The sequence below is a fragment of the Filicampus tigris genome, chromosome 14, assembly GCF_054856515.1.
Source record: "Filicampus tigris isolate MCC_2025a chromosome 14, RoL_Ftig_1.0, whole genome shotgun sequence".
In the NCBI taxonomy this organism is placed as follows: domain Eukaryota; kingdom Metazoa; phylum Chordata; class Actinopteri; order Syngnathiformes; family Syngnathidae; genus Filicampus; species Filicampus tigris.
In genome coordinates this window covers 3994550-4012500 of record NC_141230.1, presented here as the reverse complement: position 1 = coordinate 4012500, position 17951 = coordinate 3994550, and the positions used below count along the sequence as shown (strand labels likewise).

General features: G+C 39.5%; 1 protein-coding gene across 1 annotated transcript in view; it reads right to left on the bottom strand.

Moving 5' to 3' along the window:
- The window catches only part of clybl (citrate lyase beta like), a 90224-nt gene that overhangs the window by 22589 nt on the left and 49684 nt on the right, over nucleotides 1-17951 (bottom strand). Inside the window, exon 3 of the mRNA XM_086052588.1 lies at nucleotides 3606-3794. Within this exon, the coding sequence (XP_085908714.1) occupies nucleotides 3606-3794 (189 nt within the window). The remainder of the gene's footprint in view (nucleotides 1-3605; nucleotides 3795-17951) is intronic.

Sequence of the window (17951 nt, the reverse complement as noted above, 5' to 3'; positions counted from 1 at the left end):
CTAAACCCTTGGAAGTAGCCGCCGTCATGCCCCTTCTAAAAAAAAAGAGAACACTGGATGTCTCCTTGTTGGTAAATTATAGACCCATCTCAAACCTTCTCTTCTGATCCAAGATTGTCGAGAAAGGGTTTTTTAATCTACTCAAACAATTCTTGAAATCGAACTGACTTTTTGATTAATTCAAATCAGGATTCTGACCTCATCAAAGGACAGCTCTTATTAAAGTACTAAATGACATAAGATTGACCACTGATGCAGGTAAGGTGTTGGTGCTAGTCTTATTGGATCTCAGTGCAGTATTTGATACAGTTGATCATAACATCCTGTTGAACAGGTTGGAAACTTTGGTTGGATTAAATGGAACAGTCCTAAAATGGTTTAGGCCTTACTTAGAGGAAAGGAGTTACTTTGTGACCATTGGAAGTTTTGAATCAAAACGAATGTCCATGAAATGTGGATTCCCTCAAGGCTCAGCCCTTGGCCCCCTTTCTATTCAATTTGTATATGTTACCTTTGGGTCAAATGCTTTGGAATACCAATGTTGGCTATCACAGTTATGCAGAATACACACAGCTTCAGTGTACTGTATCTATCATTGTCCCCAAATGACAGCAGTTCATTCAGCGTATTGTGTCACTGTCTAGAACAAATGAACAACTGATGAACCAAATTTTCCTTGAGCTAAACAAAAACAAAACAGAGGTAATTGTTTTCGTCGATAAAGAAAAGAGGATTGCTGTTTAAAAACACCTGGAGTCACTGTCCTTAGAAACCAAAGACCAAGTCTGAATTCTTGGGGTGCTGATACTCACATCTGACTTTCAGCAATCATATAAAATCAATCACTAAAACAGCCTTTTACCAGCTGAAAAACATATCCAGACTGAAGGGTTACCTGCTCCAAGCAGAACAGGAGAAACTTATCCATGCTTTTATCTCCAGTAGACTTGATTATTGTAACTGTCTTCTTACTGGTCTCCATCAAAAGAGCATCAAGCGCTGCAGCTCATTCAGAATGCTATAGCTCTGGCTCTGACCACAACAAAGAGATCGGAACATATTACTCCTGTCCTAAAGGCTTTACACTGGTTCCCAATTAACTGTAGAATACATTTTAAAATGTTGCTACTGGTCTATGAATCACTGAATGTTTGGGTCCTGATTAGATTAATAAAATGCTGATTGAATATAAACCCTGTAAGGCTCTGAGATCTGCAGACTGCGGTCAATTAATGGATCTAAGAGTTCAAAGTACTCATGGTGAAGCTGCATTTAGCTGTTATGCTGATGGTATAAACTGCCAACAAAAGTGAAGTCAGCCCCGAGTGTAAATGCTTTTAAATTCAGGTTAAAAACGTAGTTTTTTCTGCATACCTTTGATAAAGGCTCTTTAAACAATTTTAAATCATCTTTATCTTTTATATATTTTAGAAACCAACTTTTATTTACCGTATTTTCCGGACAATAAGCCGCACCCACTACATTAACCCCCCCCCAAAAAAAACCCAGATATAAGCTGCACCTTTATATAAGACACACTTATCTATGTTGAAAAATTTGATATTTACTGCATTTACAGAACAATTTTGAACTGTAAATGTTCATGTACCTAACAGTGGCTTTTAACACGGCAGCAACTTTGCTGATTAAAATGAAACAGAATCAAGAGAAAATAAAGTACTTATGTTCATTTTACTGCCCGCTGCCACTCCAATTTGTCAGTTAACATCCTTTTATTGCTCTACTTCCGCATACCACCCAATCCAACGCCTAGTGCTTAACCTAGTGCATAGCACCTTCGCCTGTTGAACTTCACCTGCAGTCACATAGTGTTAATGTATTGTAATTGTATTGCATTGTATTGTAATTCCGGTTAGACCACCCCTAGCGGCGGAAGAAAAATCAACAGAATAGCCGTACCTTTATATACTCCGCATGGTTCAAAACCTATGAAAAAAAGTAGTGGCTTGTATTGCAGAAAATACAGTACTTTTAAAGGTTTTTAAAGTTTTCTGTTAATGTGTTTAAATGTTGTCAACGTACATTCTAGTAAGTTAATTTTGGAACTCTGCTTCCTTCTGAATGTTGTTAACTGCTGTGTTTGTAAATGCTTTTGGGTGCTGTGTCTTTGCTTGTGTGAAACACATTGAGTTGCCTTGTGTATGAAATGTGCTATATACTGGTAAATAAACCTGCCTTGCCTTAAAAATTTGCCACTGTTCATAATACGGTAAATATTTTATGATGACAACACTTTGACTCTGACACAAATCATTAAATGTCTACAAGAAAACGGTATCATTGTTTGACCAGTGTCCTGGAACGGATTGTATTTCACCTTAAGGGTTACACTGTTGCTCTATTATGAGTGGACATACTTCAGGTTTGATTAAATACATTTTTAATCCGCAACATGTTGCGGCTACAAAGCAGCCTTGAGTGAGCTAAGGTAAAGGCGGAGTTGCGAGCTCCATTACGCTTATGAAGCAAATCCGCACAAATGTCTGCCTCTTGAGCAGCAGCCAAGAAAAACACTCGGGTCCATCCACGATCTTGCCACAGGGATCAATTCCCACTTTTACTGTGAAATGGAAAAGCATGTTTTGATTGCTTTGAAGATTCCCGTGGTTTCGTCTTACTTCTTTAGTTTGTGTTAGGATACTACTACGTTTCATGGACCCAGGGGAGACGGGAAGGAATATCACAGGGTTTTTAAAGTGATGTTCTTTGTATGCACAGAGTTTTGTTTTGTTGAAACATGTGGTAGTCTCACATTGTAAACACTTTTATAATTTGACCAAACTTCAATGATTGCTTTTGAGAAAATTAATGGTGAATTGTGTCTTATTTTTATTTTTGGGGGATGAGATGAAGCAAGTCCGAAATTCCTATTTCCACATTAGAAACATTTTGCCTGGGGGGTTGTGACATAGTAGTTGCCTATGTGGATGTAGCTCAACTTTCCTACAACCTAAGTATTTTGGACTTCTTTAGACGGCAAACTAGTTCTGCTCTGCTGGTTGCGGTCAAGTAGTAAACTCCATTTTCCCTCAATTTAATGGAGACGCGATTGATCAACAATCACTTCCACACAATTGGCATGATTCCTGAAGATAGATCAAACAATTACATTGATCTGCATGAAAGAAAATGTGCAGACAAAGTAGCCAACATCATTTTATAGGGCAGTTTCAGATGTAGAATCCAAACATCTCATTAATTTTCACTATATGCTCCTGTTTTTTTTGTAATTTTGAAAAAAAAAAAAAAAAAGCTGCAAGAACATTTTTGGGGATGAAAATCAGATTTTTGTACAGTTGTAAGGCATATAGCAGTGCGGGGTGGAAGAGTACTTTACTTTTCTTAACTACATTGTATTTACTCTGCATAAAATAATCAAGATATCGAATCACTTTATTACGTGATGAAACCAAAGTAAAATACAAATTGAATAACCAGTGAAATCCGGTTTTATAACAACATATTTACAACGAGTTAAAGTAGTTTTGTGTAATTCTATAATGGCAAAAGAAACATTGCAACAATGATTTCCATAGCTGAAGCAACAATACAAACATCTAAGGTACAACAATTTAAGAACTTACCCATTGAACTTCTTGAGTGTCCTCCACTTTGGGCAGCATAAGGGCAGGTGGGAGAACCTCAGCCTGTAGGACAACTTGTAGATCAGCTTCAGCTAAACCACTCGACACCGAGTTGACCCTCACACACTTCTCTGTCCGGCCCAAGTTCAGGTCAGCTAACATCCTGGCAATGTTTTCCCTGGCCTCTGTCTAGAACAGCGGAAAAAAGTTGAAATTAGGACATGTGGCGTTGTGACCGATAAATCATGTTGAGTAGCAAGAATTGCACATTTAGGCACAATACAATAAAACACACTGTACTTTGTTCTTTTAAAGAAAACATTATGCAAAAACAGAGCAGGAAGGGAGGTGAGGACGATAGATGGAGGGAAAAGGAAATCAAAGTGAGGACCTGGAGTTCCAAATTCTACCAGTAACAAAACATATGCCACTATATCTAAAACAGATGCCGGGGAATGGAAAAACGGGGTGTCGGAATGATGGGAATGAAGTCCTGTTACTGAGAGGAGAGAGCTAGCTGTCTCTGGGACAAATGTGGTCCGAGTTAAACAACATAAGGAAACGGGAGCTTAGAAGTTGTCAGGTTGGATCAGAGACTGAAGCTGTGATGGACCATTTTGGGTTTACAATAATGCTATTAATTGTATGAGGTGAAAATTACTCTAAAATAAGTGTGAATGCCTTAGAGTTTTTGAAAACTTCTACTTAAAACTAACTACTAAAACAATGACAGCATCTGATACTAAACAGTCGCTTGTAAAAATTACAATGTCATATAGTATAAACCAACAAAACAGTGATGAAATTGAATGGAGCAAGGTTCCCCGGCCGGCAAAGATAGCCTGCCAATAGGTTTAACGTTTCGTCAACTATGAAACTTTTGGGGGATCCTCAACCCAAATCACTTGGCCGAAGTTACTTTGTTAAAGGTGGCTTGTGCATTTGCATTTAAGTTTTGATTTGAACCTCAGGCACATATCTCTTGATTTTATGTAATTATGTTACACTTTATTCCTTTTCTTTAAACAAGGCATTGTTGTTTCACTCTCCGATTGTTGAAATGTTTCCATCAAATGTTTTCATTTTCACAATCAACTGAATTTTAATATAACGTCTATCCTGCTGGTTAAAAAAAAAAAAAAAAGAGACCTTGTACAAAATACTGATGTATTCATCAAAGAGAAACCATTGACAAATACAACATGGAGAGCCATACATCAGAATGTCTGTTAGTTAGGTTGATTTGCATTAGATGAAGTTATGTGAGCGTTTATGGTGACCCCCTCAATCAACATGTGACAGCTAGCGAGACAAAATTCCGAATTATGATCTACTTGAATGCAGAACTATTCTTGGTAATATGAACACCCTTCTAGAATCAATCAAATATTATATAAAAGCGATAACGATAAACAATATAATCTAAAGGGGTCAATGTTGGTCATGGGCTGGCCTCAACAAATGATTAACATGGAACCTCTCATTGTACCGTTTTACCGTCATGCTCATGAGCCAGCAACGACTGCAGGCTTCATCTTTGTAATTTAAAACGTAAAGGGTTATTTACAAGGCCATAACTCATGTTTCATAAACCTGCCAGGACATCTGCTGTTTGTGGCGACCGTGGAAAACTGATTCATGTTGACTACTGTCTGACATTGATCACCGGACCAAAGCAACTGCTATCTACAAATCAAACAGCCTTAAATATTGTTGGATCAACTAGACTGAGAAGAGTTGAACGGTTTCACTGTAACTAGAAACTGAATCAAAATCATTGCTGCACTTCTCTTGTAATGTTCCAGAAACCATAATGCCATTCCTGAGACCATGACGCCAAGAATGTCAGAGAAGATGGTCAGCTCACTGAGCATTCTTTTTTTTTTTTTTTTTAATCTGTAAAGTAAGGAATGTTATTCTACAAGACACCTTGACCCCTATGGGGTGTGCTACTCAAGGCTTGAATAAAACCCTTTGAAAAGAAGGATTTTTACATTAATGGACAGCCGTCCAACAAGTTGCTTCAAAGCTCCCTCCCCATATCACCTGATGCCCCACGGAGCGCACTCCCCAACATCAGCTCCATCTCCTCTTTGATCCCCTCCATCATCTTCATCATTAGAAGCTGACATGCAGGGAAGGCAGGTGGGCAACTAGTCAGCCAGTGAAGGCAGGGCCTCTGAACGTGAGAGAACAAGCAGCTCCTTAACGTGCATCCGGAAACTCGGGATCCCGCCGAGTCCAGTGTACACTTGACTCGGCATGGCTACCGCCTTGTTGACATCACATCCGAGTGGAAAATGAACATGGAGTTAAAGTTCAATAAGGAGGATCTTCTTGCTTTCTCTGAACCCTACCAGGAATTCCCGTTTTTAGCAAACTCTTGAAGACTCGATAGTTTCAGCTTTCCCACAATCACTAAATCCAAAAGAAATGGCTAATGCCAATTTCAAGATTTTTGAAAGCAGAGGCTCTTCAACCTGGAATTCTCCAGGTTTAAAGCCTTGTAGTCCTTTGACTACAGATTATATTGCTATCCCCAAATTATTGTAGTTAATTTCCCTTATTTAGTTATTGAAGAATGACAAAATGAATTGCTAAGCGGGGCCTATTTACAATTAACCAAATTTGAATTTTTATTGAATTTTAACTCAAATGCCAGCGTCATTAAGATGAATGGAATATTCACTAGCGTCTGTACTTTATACAGTAATTGGATTTGCACCAAAACAAAGTAGGTTAAATACACACTTCTGAAACAACACATTTTCTGAAATTACCTTTTGCAACGGTATTATTATCTGTCCATTGTCAGAAATTCTTATGTTATAAATAATAAATGACATTCGTTTGTGAAGATACTGATCGTGTTAAATCCGCACAATAAGTAGAAATCAGATATCAATGTATCCCTTGAATTCTATAAACCACTGCCAGTGTTTACGAATGATCACTTCTACAACATTCCTGGAAAATCACAATGTCACAATCCTAGGAAGCTATTTTTAGGCCTACAGGCTATTCATGTGGGAATTGAGGGCTAATGGGTGCCCATGGGAACCACAATGATGAGCCCTGAACTATATGAAATCCATGAACTTTTCACTGCCCAAAGGTTTCGGGGTAGTTGACTAGAGGTTCTTAGAGTTTTGTTAAAGATGACAGCAAGCCTCCTTTTGCTTGGACTCCTAAACAGCCCTTTCAATTTTTTCCCCATTATTTTGCGTTACTGTCTTCCTGTAATTCCAGCCTTCAGCTCTTCAGTCTCTAGTCATTTCTAAACCATACATTTTCCTATTATTTCATTAGTGTTTCTAAATGCCAATAATGTATTCATGACCTGAGCACCTTAACACTCCACCTGCAAGTTCAGTCATGCAAGCTGTTCTCCCTGTAAGGCAGGTGCGCTCATTTCCAAACAAGCAATTATCTGATCATCTAGATCACAGGTTCATTATAGTTAATTTGCTCACTTGGTCTGGATTTGAATGGGAATCAAATTTTGAATACACATTTATTCTTGGCACATTCATTTAAGGTTTTGAGGGGAACACGCTCAAGAAACCCCTGTTGCTTCTGTCGACTGTATTTGCTCACCTGAAACTCAATAGCCATCCAACCCCCTTCCATAAAGAGCATCTTTGAAAACATCCAAATGTTCACTCCATTGTTAGAATCACTGACATCCATACCTCAACTAGCACTGAGACCTACAGTTAAGTTACTTTCATATTTATTCTACCGACATGATGCTTTCGGTTTCCGCTTCTTGTCTCAAACGCTGCATTTCCCTGCTTGTTAGGTTCATTTAAATCACAATTTTCATACTATTTCATCAAGTATGTGAGTAGGTATTCTTACAATCCTACTTATTTTTATGTGAAATTTAGCATCCTATCCGTGTCATATAAAAGGTTACATACTGTACTGAAAAGTATGTGTAGCTTTCTTATTTTTTAACAGTTATCTGTTATGCATACTGATACAATACAATACTGAGGTAAAGGCAAAATGAAGCATTAAAAAACATCTACTACAATTACGGGTACAAACTTACTGAATATTTTGATGTGCAGGTTGGTAACATAAGTCTGCCACACAGGTGTGGTGTAAAATAAGTATAGCATACTGATACTATACTGTAAAGGCACAACCTCAAGTGCAGATTACAACAGTCATTTAAACAAATCAGTAGTTTTGCCACTTCCTACATATTAGTTTGTTTCATAAAACATGTAAACGTGGACTGCACTTCTTAATCACTCAACTTCTTATATAGGCCGATAAACAATAATCCAGTGGCTCTACCACTTCCTACATGTCACTTCATTACAGGAAAGATGATGTAAATGTGGGCTGCACTTCTTAAATCACTCACTCAATTTATCATATCGAAGGATAAATAAATAAAACATGTATAAAAATTAAATCTTATCTGATCTCCAGTTAGAAACATCACACATGACACCCCGTAGGAAAGGTAAGATAACGCCCACTAATGGCGTCATATCAAGCGCAAGCGAGCATTACCACTCGGCGGCGACTCGTCATTAAACATCTTTTCGTCTCTCTCTTGGCAGAGTTTGATGCCTGCTGTTCAGGTATTTATGACTGAAATATGTTACATGAGACAAGCTGTCTACTCTGCACTTGCGTTAGATGTGGTCTGAGCAGGCATAAGGTTGAGATCAACTTTCTGCCACCAAATTGTCACTCTACCAGGTGCATCTACAAGACAGTCCTTCTGCTGTGCTTGGCAAACACGCGCAGCGAGCCTTGCGCTTGTACGCAAACCAGTATTCGCCTACATTTGGGCCGTGTCTCAGATGAGCTGGCTAAGAACATAGAGTCCTTAATGTTAAAGCTGCACAGTCATCCTTGCTCAACTGACAAGGACCCTGAATGATGCAAGATATACGAAAACTACCAACCAAAACTCTGGCATACAATACGCTTTAGAACGAAGGGTGTTTATGATCAAGCCAGGAATTGATCTACTACTTAATGGGAAGCTTACTCCCCATTTGTGAGTCTTGGCAGCCTATTTTCTCTAAAGTCTCCTGGGCTTTTTTGGTGTTAAGCACACATTTAAACCAGTGGAGGTAAACACACCCACATACCGTACTTAAAACGCTTAATATGAAATAGTCAGTATACATGGGCCAACAGACTAAATCAATATTTCCCAGGAACTTGTCAAAAGTTTAGTCATTCAAGACCACTTCAAGGCAGAGCAGATCCTTCAGTGTCCGCAGAAATAACACACCAACACTCAACCGAGGTCATGCAGCAGTTGACAGTTGGCTGCATAATTTATGTAAAGTTGAAAATCTCTGGTGTCAGACACCAGTTCATGCATAGGCCATAGCTCATATCGTGACTGCACTGCCAACAGCAAAAAGGTAATAGTGCGGAATAACGTCATGCACTGAACATCTAATCTCCGCTCAGATGCTTGCACCACAATGAGACAGGTTTTTCTCTGCTTCACTGGCTAACCAGCGGAAGGAAAACCATCACTTTGCTGATTCATATGCATCAGTAGTTATGATAAGACCCATGACTACCAGGCAGTACATTTTGATACACATTATTTTAAAGTTTACATTTCCAAACTGTACTTCCACTCCATTACATTAAGCTGCACCGTTTGCTTCTTTATTTCCTGCGAGAGTTCCTGCTCTGGCGCTTCACCAATCAAATGTAATCACTATTCACGTTTGGTTAAATGGAATGGAATCAAACAGAGCCAGGCAGCCACAAGGCCGCACACAGTCTTTGCGGGCTTGTCAAATTGACTAATTTCTGCGAGGAATTACCAAAGAAGTGGAGGATATATCAGCATGTGACTAGGTTTCAAGAAGAATACCCCCTGGCTTTACATTAAGGCCTTGTTTAGAAATTTAAAAGTGTACAAATAATAACAGTTTCATAATGAGCTGTTGTCTTGTGTCTGCCCAAACGTGGAAATTTAAGCCTATAAAAAACGCAACTTCTAATTTGTGAAAGCATGTTGCGGTAAGTTGCAGATATTTCTGTAGTTATTTACTTGTTTTGGCTGTGCCTATGCCTAACAGTTTTATGGTCATATGCAGGGCTGCTGAACTGACACTAAAAATCAGTCTTGGCATTTTTGGCTTTGACCGCTGGCCACTTGAGCATGCATGGGTACTGTTGAAACTCTTGCACACGTACGCATGCTCGCAAGTCACAACCACCTCTGTAACTGCAAAGTAACTGTTTCTCATACAATCCACAGTCAGGGTTTCATGAAAGAAAATGCACAAAATATCCAGAACCTTGCCCAACACACTCACAATACAAGCAGGATCAAGTCTAAGTAAAAAGCAACATTTTGCTGATCTTAATTTACTAGATAATGACATTTTATTTTTTGTTGCTTTGCTTATAGTATACTTCAATCTAGGGGTGGGCGATCTGGCAAAAATATCAGATCACGATTTTTAAAAAATAAAATCACGATTTTATCACGATTCTTTTTTTACATCGTTTTTTAATACTAATTTGGACATTTCTGACCATTTCCTCATGTTAAACAAAATAAAACATTTAAAATGTGTATGAAACCCTAAAAGAAAAAAATAAATTTTAAGTTAGCTAAGCTTTCTGAACAGGTTTTAATTTGAACAGTGACAATTTTGATCAAGATGTGCAGTGAATGTAAACATAAAAGTTAACAATGTAAACATAAAAACACAGCTCTTAGCGCAGGTCTACTACTTTGAAGAGTCTTTTAAAGCCCTCATTTTCCACTGTTTTAATGTGAATCATGTCTTCAGCAAGCTAATAACTCACTGCCTCAGTTACTTCTTTTACACAGCTTGCGTGTTTTTTTCATATGGAGTGCTCTTGTTAAATGGCTGTGTTACCGTGGGTTGCGTTAGCTTGGAGCTAGCGGCTGCCTCCGGCTACCAATGGTCTGATCTCTGTTTGCTTTGGCTGTCTGCGTTGACATCCGAACCGAAACTCTGCACACAACTGGATGTGGAGTTTCTTTTCGGGACCAACTCTGCTTCGTGGTGACTTTTCGCTATAGCTCCCCGCTGTATACAAACAAACAGGGAGGCGGGGAGTATCACGTACAGTGCACTGTGCCTGCTGTGATTGGTTGGTCGGGTATATGCATCAGCGGTTTTGCGCCGCCATCGAGCTAAACTGTATAGAATGTGCCATGTAGACGATCAAACGATCTTCCGCTTTATGAGATCGTGAACACATTGAATCGCTTAACGATCTAATATCGTCATATCGCCCACCCCTACTTCAATCTCATGCAATTATTTGAATTTGCTATCTACCAGCCAATCAGAGCTGACCCCGTTTTGTATACTGCGATTAAAGGACCCATTTCACAATGCTAAACACTGCATTTTACTTAGGTGAGCTGCTTGTTTATCTCTTGGGGAAAAATGGAGGAAAATATTATCATTATTTTAATTTATTTATGGACATAATAAATAGCATCACAACGTCCCCAAAAGACGCTGGCCAACAGGGCACCTCCCGCCCTATTTTATGTGACTGTCAAATGTGCATCTTATGGAGTAGATGCTGTAAGCCCTCTCCCGCACAGACCCATATACACGTGCACATGCACACACACACGCAGAAACAATCTATGGTTATAATGTAGTTCAGTACCATAAAACGGAGCTACTAAAAAGCCTATACTTTTTCAATAAACTTGGTAAACAGGAAGCTTCGTCATTCAGTCATTTCTTCTTTAAAACACTATGCATGTATGGTTGTTGTTGTTTTAAATGTCTACTTCGACGAATAAATTGCGTGCAGCCTCATCTATGTTTTTTCCGTCAACAGAAGAGCAATACCTATAAGCTGAAGTAGTACACTGACTTAAGAGTATCCCACACAAAGAGGTTGCCCTTCCTATTCCTATTAAGAATGCACAAATATATTTTTTTATATTATAAAGATTTCAGTTATTGATTTAGTTACAGAGTCATTGTTTCAAAATGGCTGAATTTGCAAATATTTAATTTATTGCTCTGATGGAAAAAAACAAACAAACATCCTAAGTTACTAATGCAGTTACACAGTAATTGAGTAGTTTTTTCACTGAATATTCATTTACTCTTACTCAAGTAATTATTTGGAAGGCTACTTTTTACTTTTACTTGAGTCCTATTATTCTAAAGTAACAGTGCTCTTACTTGAGTACAATTTTGGCTACCCTCCCCACCTCTGCTGGTATTACATCTGTACCTTGCAGAGCTAAATAATCAATTCATTATTTTGTGAGCGTGTTCAAGAAAGTTTCAGTTCAGTAAATTAACGATGAAACCAAGGAATCTCCATATCTTCGCTGTCGGGCGGAATCCTTGTAGTGACAAAATGACGAGTTTACAGGAGGTAAAAAAAAAAAAAAAACGCCAGCTTGTTTGAGTTTATTGTATTATACCATCCATCCATTATCTGTACCGCTTCTCCTCACAAGGGTCGCGGGGCGTGCTGGAGCCTATCCCAGCTGTCTTTGGGCAGTGGGCGGGGAACACCCTGAACTGGTTGCCAGCCAATCGCAGGGCACACAGAGACAAACATCCGCACTCACAATCACACCTAGGGGCAATTTAGAGTATCCAATCAACTTACCATGCATGTTTTTGGAATGTGGGAGAAAACCCACGCAGGCACGGGGAGAACATGCAAACTCCACACAGGGAGGCCGGAGCCGGGATCGAACCCACGACCTCTGAACTGTGAGGCGGACGTGCTAACCAGTCGACCACCGTGCCGCCCTTGTATTATACCTTATATTGCTATTGCACACTTATGTACACATACTGTAATACTAACTAAAAATGCATTAAATCGCTAATTTAATGCCTGCACTGATTAAAAGAGTACAAAGACCAAGCTGGCGGCAGCCGAGTGCTTCAAAGTCCGCGTGTGTGAAGCCCCCATCGTACAAAAAGCTTTTGAAAATGTCAGACCAGCAAACGTCTACCCAATACAATACAATACATCTTCATTTAGGCTAAAATATTTTCACAAAACGGGATATTAGAATAGACTTAACTCACCACACATGGCACACGATCGAGGGTCCTTCTGTAATGACGCATCACATTGCAGCACAAAAAAAACATCCCCAAAACAAAACATCCAGACGGGAAATAGAGGCGGCCATTACGCTACACGGCTTCCGCAGTCGGAGGAAACGGTAGTCGTATCGATGCGCCTCTGCAACATGAGTTGCATTCAAAAGCGGCCATCAACCTGTGGTTTCATTTGTGTATTTGCTATTTTCACCACTTTAAATTGGCTAAAATTGCTTAAAAATTACAGACGGACCATTCGAATCAATTTGTAAAAAAAAAAAAAAAAAAAAATGAATTTGACCATATTCGGATACGAGGTTTCCGCCGGACAGCGACGATATTTATAGTTGCTGTTTCATATGTGTTTTTTGGGTTCGGGGCATTTAGCTTTTTAGGTCACCCGAAAGTATGCTTAAGTAAATTAATCGACAAATTAATGTGCATCAAGTTTTGCCTTGTCTCAAACTCATTAAACTATTACAAATTTCGGTTTGACACCGCATTATGTTTCAAAACTACAAACGATTGTTATTTCTGGAGTATCGCCCTTGCAAAACTGACAAATGGATTACATTTTTTCAAACAGCATCGACGGGAACACATGCAGTTATAAAACGCTATTTTTATAACCATGTCACGGGAACATCGGGCCTTTGAAATTTGCTTTCATTTATAATCACAGACCATTTAAAAGTTAACTGTCGTGCTGTTTCTGCCCTATTGGTGCCAAGCTGGTGGAGGGCTTTCTAAGCCTTCTGTGACGTAAGGAATCCACACAATGCTGAAAAAGAAGGATACAGGAAAAAGTATCCTTGGAAACAAGTAGTTCAGGTCAACAGTGATTGTGTATTTGTCAGGCGTGTGTGTGTGCGCGTGTGTGCATGAATGGGTGAGCATTTGTGTGTGTGTCTGCCTTCACAAGCTCATGAGAGTGAGTGAGGTGCCTACCCCTCCCTCCCACCGTGTCTGCTGAGCCACCGTGCCATCTGGAGAGGAAATCGAGTGTGAAGTACAGTATAGTTTGTGAGCAAGCTCCGTAGCAGTGGCTCAGCAGTTAGTTCATTAGTTCCAAATTTCCAAGGATTAGGAGAGAGTCTCTAAGGCAGGCAAGGCGGAAGGGAGCAGGGGGTGGAGGATGGAGGGACCCATGTGGGGAAAGGAGACAGAGAGACACACGCCAGGGAGGGGAAAGTGGACCATAGGGCAACGAAGAGACCAGGAGGGAACCATCTTAACCCAGAGGACCCTGCAGCACAGGGGCGAGTACAAGAGGGGGGCAAAAAAGATGGCGAGGAAAAGATGAGGACAGAGGACAGGTGTAGCCGTCAGTTCCGCTCCAGGGTTTCAGCTCCCCCTTTTCCTCCACCCCACTGATCATACAGATATGATGATATGTGTAAGAGTGTTAGAGCAGTCAGCCTTATCTTCCCTCCCTCCTCTCCCCTATGTGTCCATGCTGACAGTTAGCAGGCTCTCCGTGGCTTTGACCCCTTGGTCCATCTCTCATCCCTGCTTCCTAAGCAGCCGGCGCTACTGCCAAGATGGAAGGCGGACATTTTGGGAGTCAAAGTGGCAAGCAATTAATGTGGACGCTCAGCAAGTTTTAAAGGTGAAGGTGGCAGATAATGAAAAGAATACATTAAAAGGTACAAGAAAAAAAACGAATGTTATTTTCGGCCCATGAGGCGCACTTGAAATCCGTCAATTTTCTTGAGCGTTTCTGGCGGCGTGTTTTGAATGTTACAATGTGGGATAATATCATTGTGGTCTGTGGGACTGAGAGGTAAACAAACCAGCTTCCAAAAGCTGCTGGAACAGAGGGGAAAAAATTGCAGGCTCAGCAGTTGAAACCATCAATTACCTGTCTTGACTGAATACCATCTGACTTTTTAAAAACTATTGTGAAATGTGTTCTAACTGGATTACAAGTTTCCTAAATTCCTGAAAGTAGCTGCCATCAAGCCCTTTCTAAAATACAGAACGCGGAATGTCTCCTTGTTAGTAAATTATAGACCCATCTCAAAACTTCCCTTCTTATCCAAGATTGTCAAGAAAGAGCTTCTTAATCAATTCAACAAATTTTGAACTCAAACGGACTTTTTGATTAATTCCAATCACGATTCCAAACTCGTTACACTACAGAAACAGATCTTATTAAAGTACTAAGAGACACAAGATTGAACACTGACGCAGGGAAGGTATCGGTAGGCTAGTCTTATTGGATGTCAGTGCTGCATTTGATACAGTTGATCAAAATGTTGAACAGGTTGGAAACTTGGGTGGGATTAAATGGACCAATCTTAAAATGGTTTAGGTTTTACTTAGAGGAAAGGAGGTACTTTGTGACCATTGGAAGTTTATAATCAGATCGAATGGCCATGACATGTGGGGTCCCTCAAGGGTCAGTCCTTGGAACCCTTTCTGTTCAGTCTGTATATGTTACCTTTGAGTCAAATGCTTCAGAATACCACCATATCCTGGTTCATTCAGCGTATTGTGTCACTGTCTAGAGCAAATTAACAACTGGATGAACCAAAATTTCCTTCAGTTAAACCAAAACAAAAGAGATAATTGTTTTCGTCAATAAATAAAGAAGATTGCTGTTAGAAAACACTTGGAGTCACAGTCTTAAGAAACTAAAGACAATGTCTGAAATCTTGGGGTGCTGATAGACTCAGACCTGACTTTCAGCAATCATCCATCCATCCATCCATTATCTGTACCGCTTCTCCTCACAAGGGTCGCGGGGCGTGCTGGAGCCTATCCCAGCTGTCTTTGGGCAGTAGGCGGGGGACACCCTGAACTGGTTGCCAGCCAATCGCAGGGCACACAGAGACAAACATCCGCACTCACAATCACACCTAGGGGCAATTTAGAGTATCCAATCAACTTACCATGCATGTTTTTGGAATGTGGGAGGAAACCGGAGTGCCCGGAGAAAACCCACGCAGGCACGGGGAGAACATGCAAACTCCACACAGGGAGGCCGGAGCCGGGATCGAACCCACGACCTCTGAACTGTGAGGCGGACGTGCTAACCAGTCGACCACCGTGCCGCCCTTTCAGCAATCATATAAAATAAATCACTAAAACAGCTTTTTATCCGCTGAAAAACATATTGAAATTGAAGGGTAGCAAGGGGCTCCAAGCAGACCAGGAGAAATGTGTGTGTTTTTTTTAACAAAATATAGACAAACAAAGTAAAACATAGTAATCAGGGGATCCAATTAACATCCTTGCATACATATACAATACTCTCAAAAATACAATTTTATATTAAAACAAATAAGAGTTACAATAAAATAAAAATAAGAAAATAAATTCACCTTTCAAAACAGGGATATCCGTGAGTTACTCTTTAAACATTTCTGCCTGTATAGTAATTATTGGTTTTCATTTATTATTTATTAAATCAAGAGACTTAAAATAATTATCTATGTCAATCAAAAATAATTCAAGTAACGGGGTAGAATTTTGAAATTTGCATTTATGGATGTGAAATTTTCCCAACAAAACATATAAATTAATAATAGTACACAGCTTTTTTTCTTTAGATTTATATCAAGTAATAATTTGTTTACTATTCAGCGTAATCTTGTACTTAGTTTTACACAATATATAGTTCTCAAAATCTTTCCAAAATGTAGCACTTTTGAGCCTGAATTGTTGCATTCCTGTAGACCAAAGCTGTGACATCATCGAGGGGTCACAGCTCTTAGCTGTCAGTCACACGGGTCGTCATCTTATTGTCTTTGTCTAGCTACAGGAACGGCCTGCAGCCATATCAATCATCTTTATTATCATGACTTAAAAACCTTTGTTAGCTCACTTTTTTTTGTATCACTCTTTATCCCACTCTCCAATCACAATTTTATGGACAGTTCAGGAGGGCCAATGGGGAGGTGGCATAGGCGGGAGCAGAATGCTTTTAACGTGCTGCATCTGCTGCTTTCCCACTGCTTGCCCAGTGGGACGTGGTCACCTTGTTTTAAAGGTTTGGGAGGGAGGCACTGCTGCCTTTATGCCACCATAATGGGGAGAAATGTGCTTGTTTTAAACATCTTACTTAGGTAGTTTGCCTTTTAGGGATTAAGTGTGAAAGCGCCTGTCGGCATAAGAATTCAAATTCAGGTCAAAAGCAAAACCATTACTGAAAACAAACTTGTGCATATGACTATTTTTTATTTATTTATTTACTAGGATCAATGAATATAGCAAGAATAACATCAACTGAAAGAAAGAAATATGTCCTAATCACCTTTATCCAGATCTGCACTAATATTAAAAAATGATTTTTCATTGTCCCATGCTCTATCCTTTCACATAATACATTTTGTACCATATATTATATTAAAATATGTACATATGTTTTTATTCAGAAAAATGTGTACATGTCTATATATAGTTTGAATGCTACCTATAAAGGGACAAGCATCGGTGTTTGATAAAAAGCACATACTGTATCTCCTACCAAACTTATCCAATACAACAACAAAAAAACCCACATTTCAAATTCAAGTTCTGTGCCTTCATTGGACAGTGACGATATGTACATTTGTTTTGACTAAACATCTGCTTATTGATATGCTTTACTTCATCTCTTTCAGGAACAAGAAAAAAAACAAGAAACACAATTGTTGAGTAGTTGTTGTAATCCAGCTATTATCATTAAGTGTTAATGTTTAACTCATTCACTGCCAGACATTTTCAGGCTCTCTTTTACCCTAACGTTTCAAAATATTTGAAAAAAATACAAATAAATTCCTGGGATTGAATGGCTGGACTGTGAAAAGACAATTTCTCAATGGCAGTAAATGAGTTAAAAAGGGGGAAAAATGCTCAATGCTAAAGGTGGACAAAAAAGATACCACTGACCATGTGAAGACAGTTTGAGCAGCCGGCAAAGAAACAGATTAAAACAAGTATTGCTCACCATTAGCGACACTTCAACGGTTTTATGCCATTTTCGAGAGGAGTGGCTGAGAATGGTGACTGCGTCCAGACTCTCTTGCCATTTTCCGAGTGAAGTGTTGAAGTAACAAGACAGCTAGTGCCGTAAAGTTTCTTGATGTTGGTGGCGTCCTAAAACATCTCAGATGAATAAAATAATCTTTAGCATGCAGTGTTGTTGGCGACGACGCATCACTTGGCATTGCTGCCCTTGTTATATTTTGTGATCCTGCTGCCGCTTGTATGAATAGAGCAGCAAACGGGTTAGTCGAAGCTAGCGGTATGAGGCTAATGCACATTTGAGTCTTGCCAACAG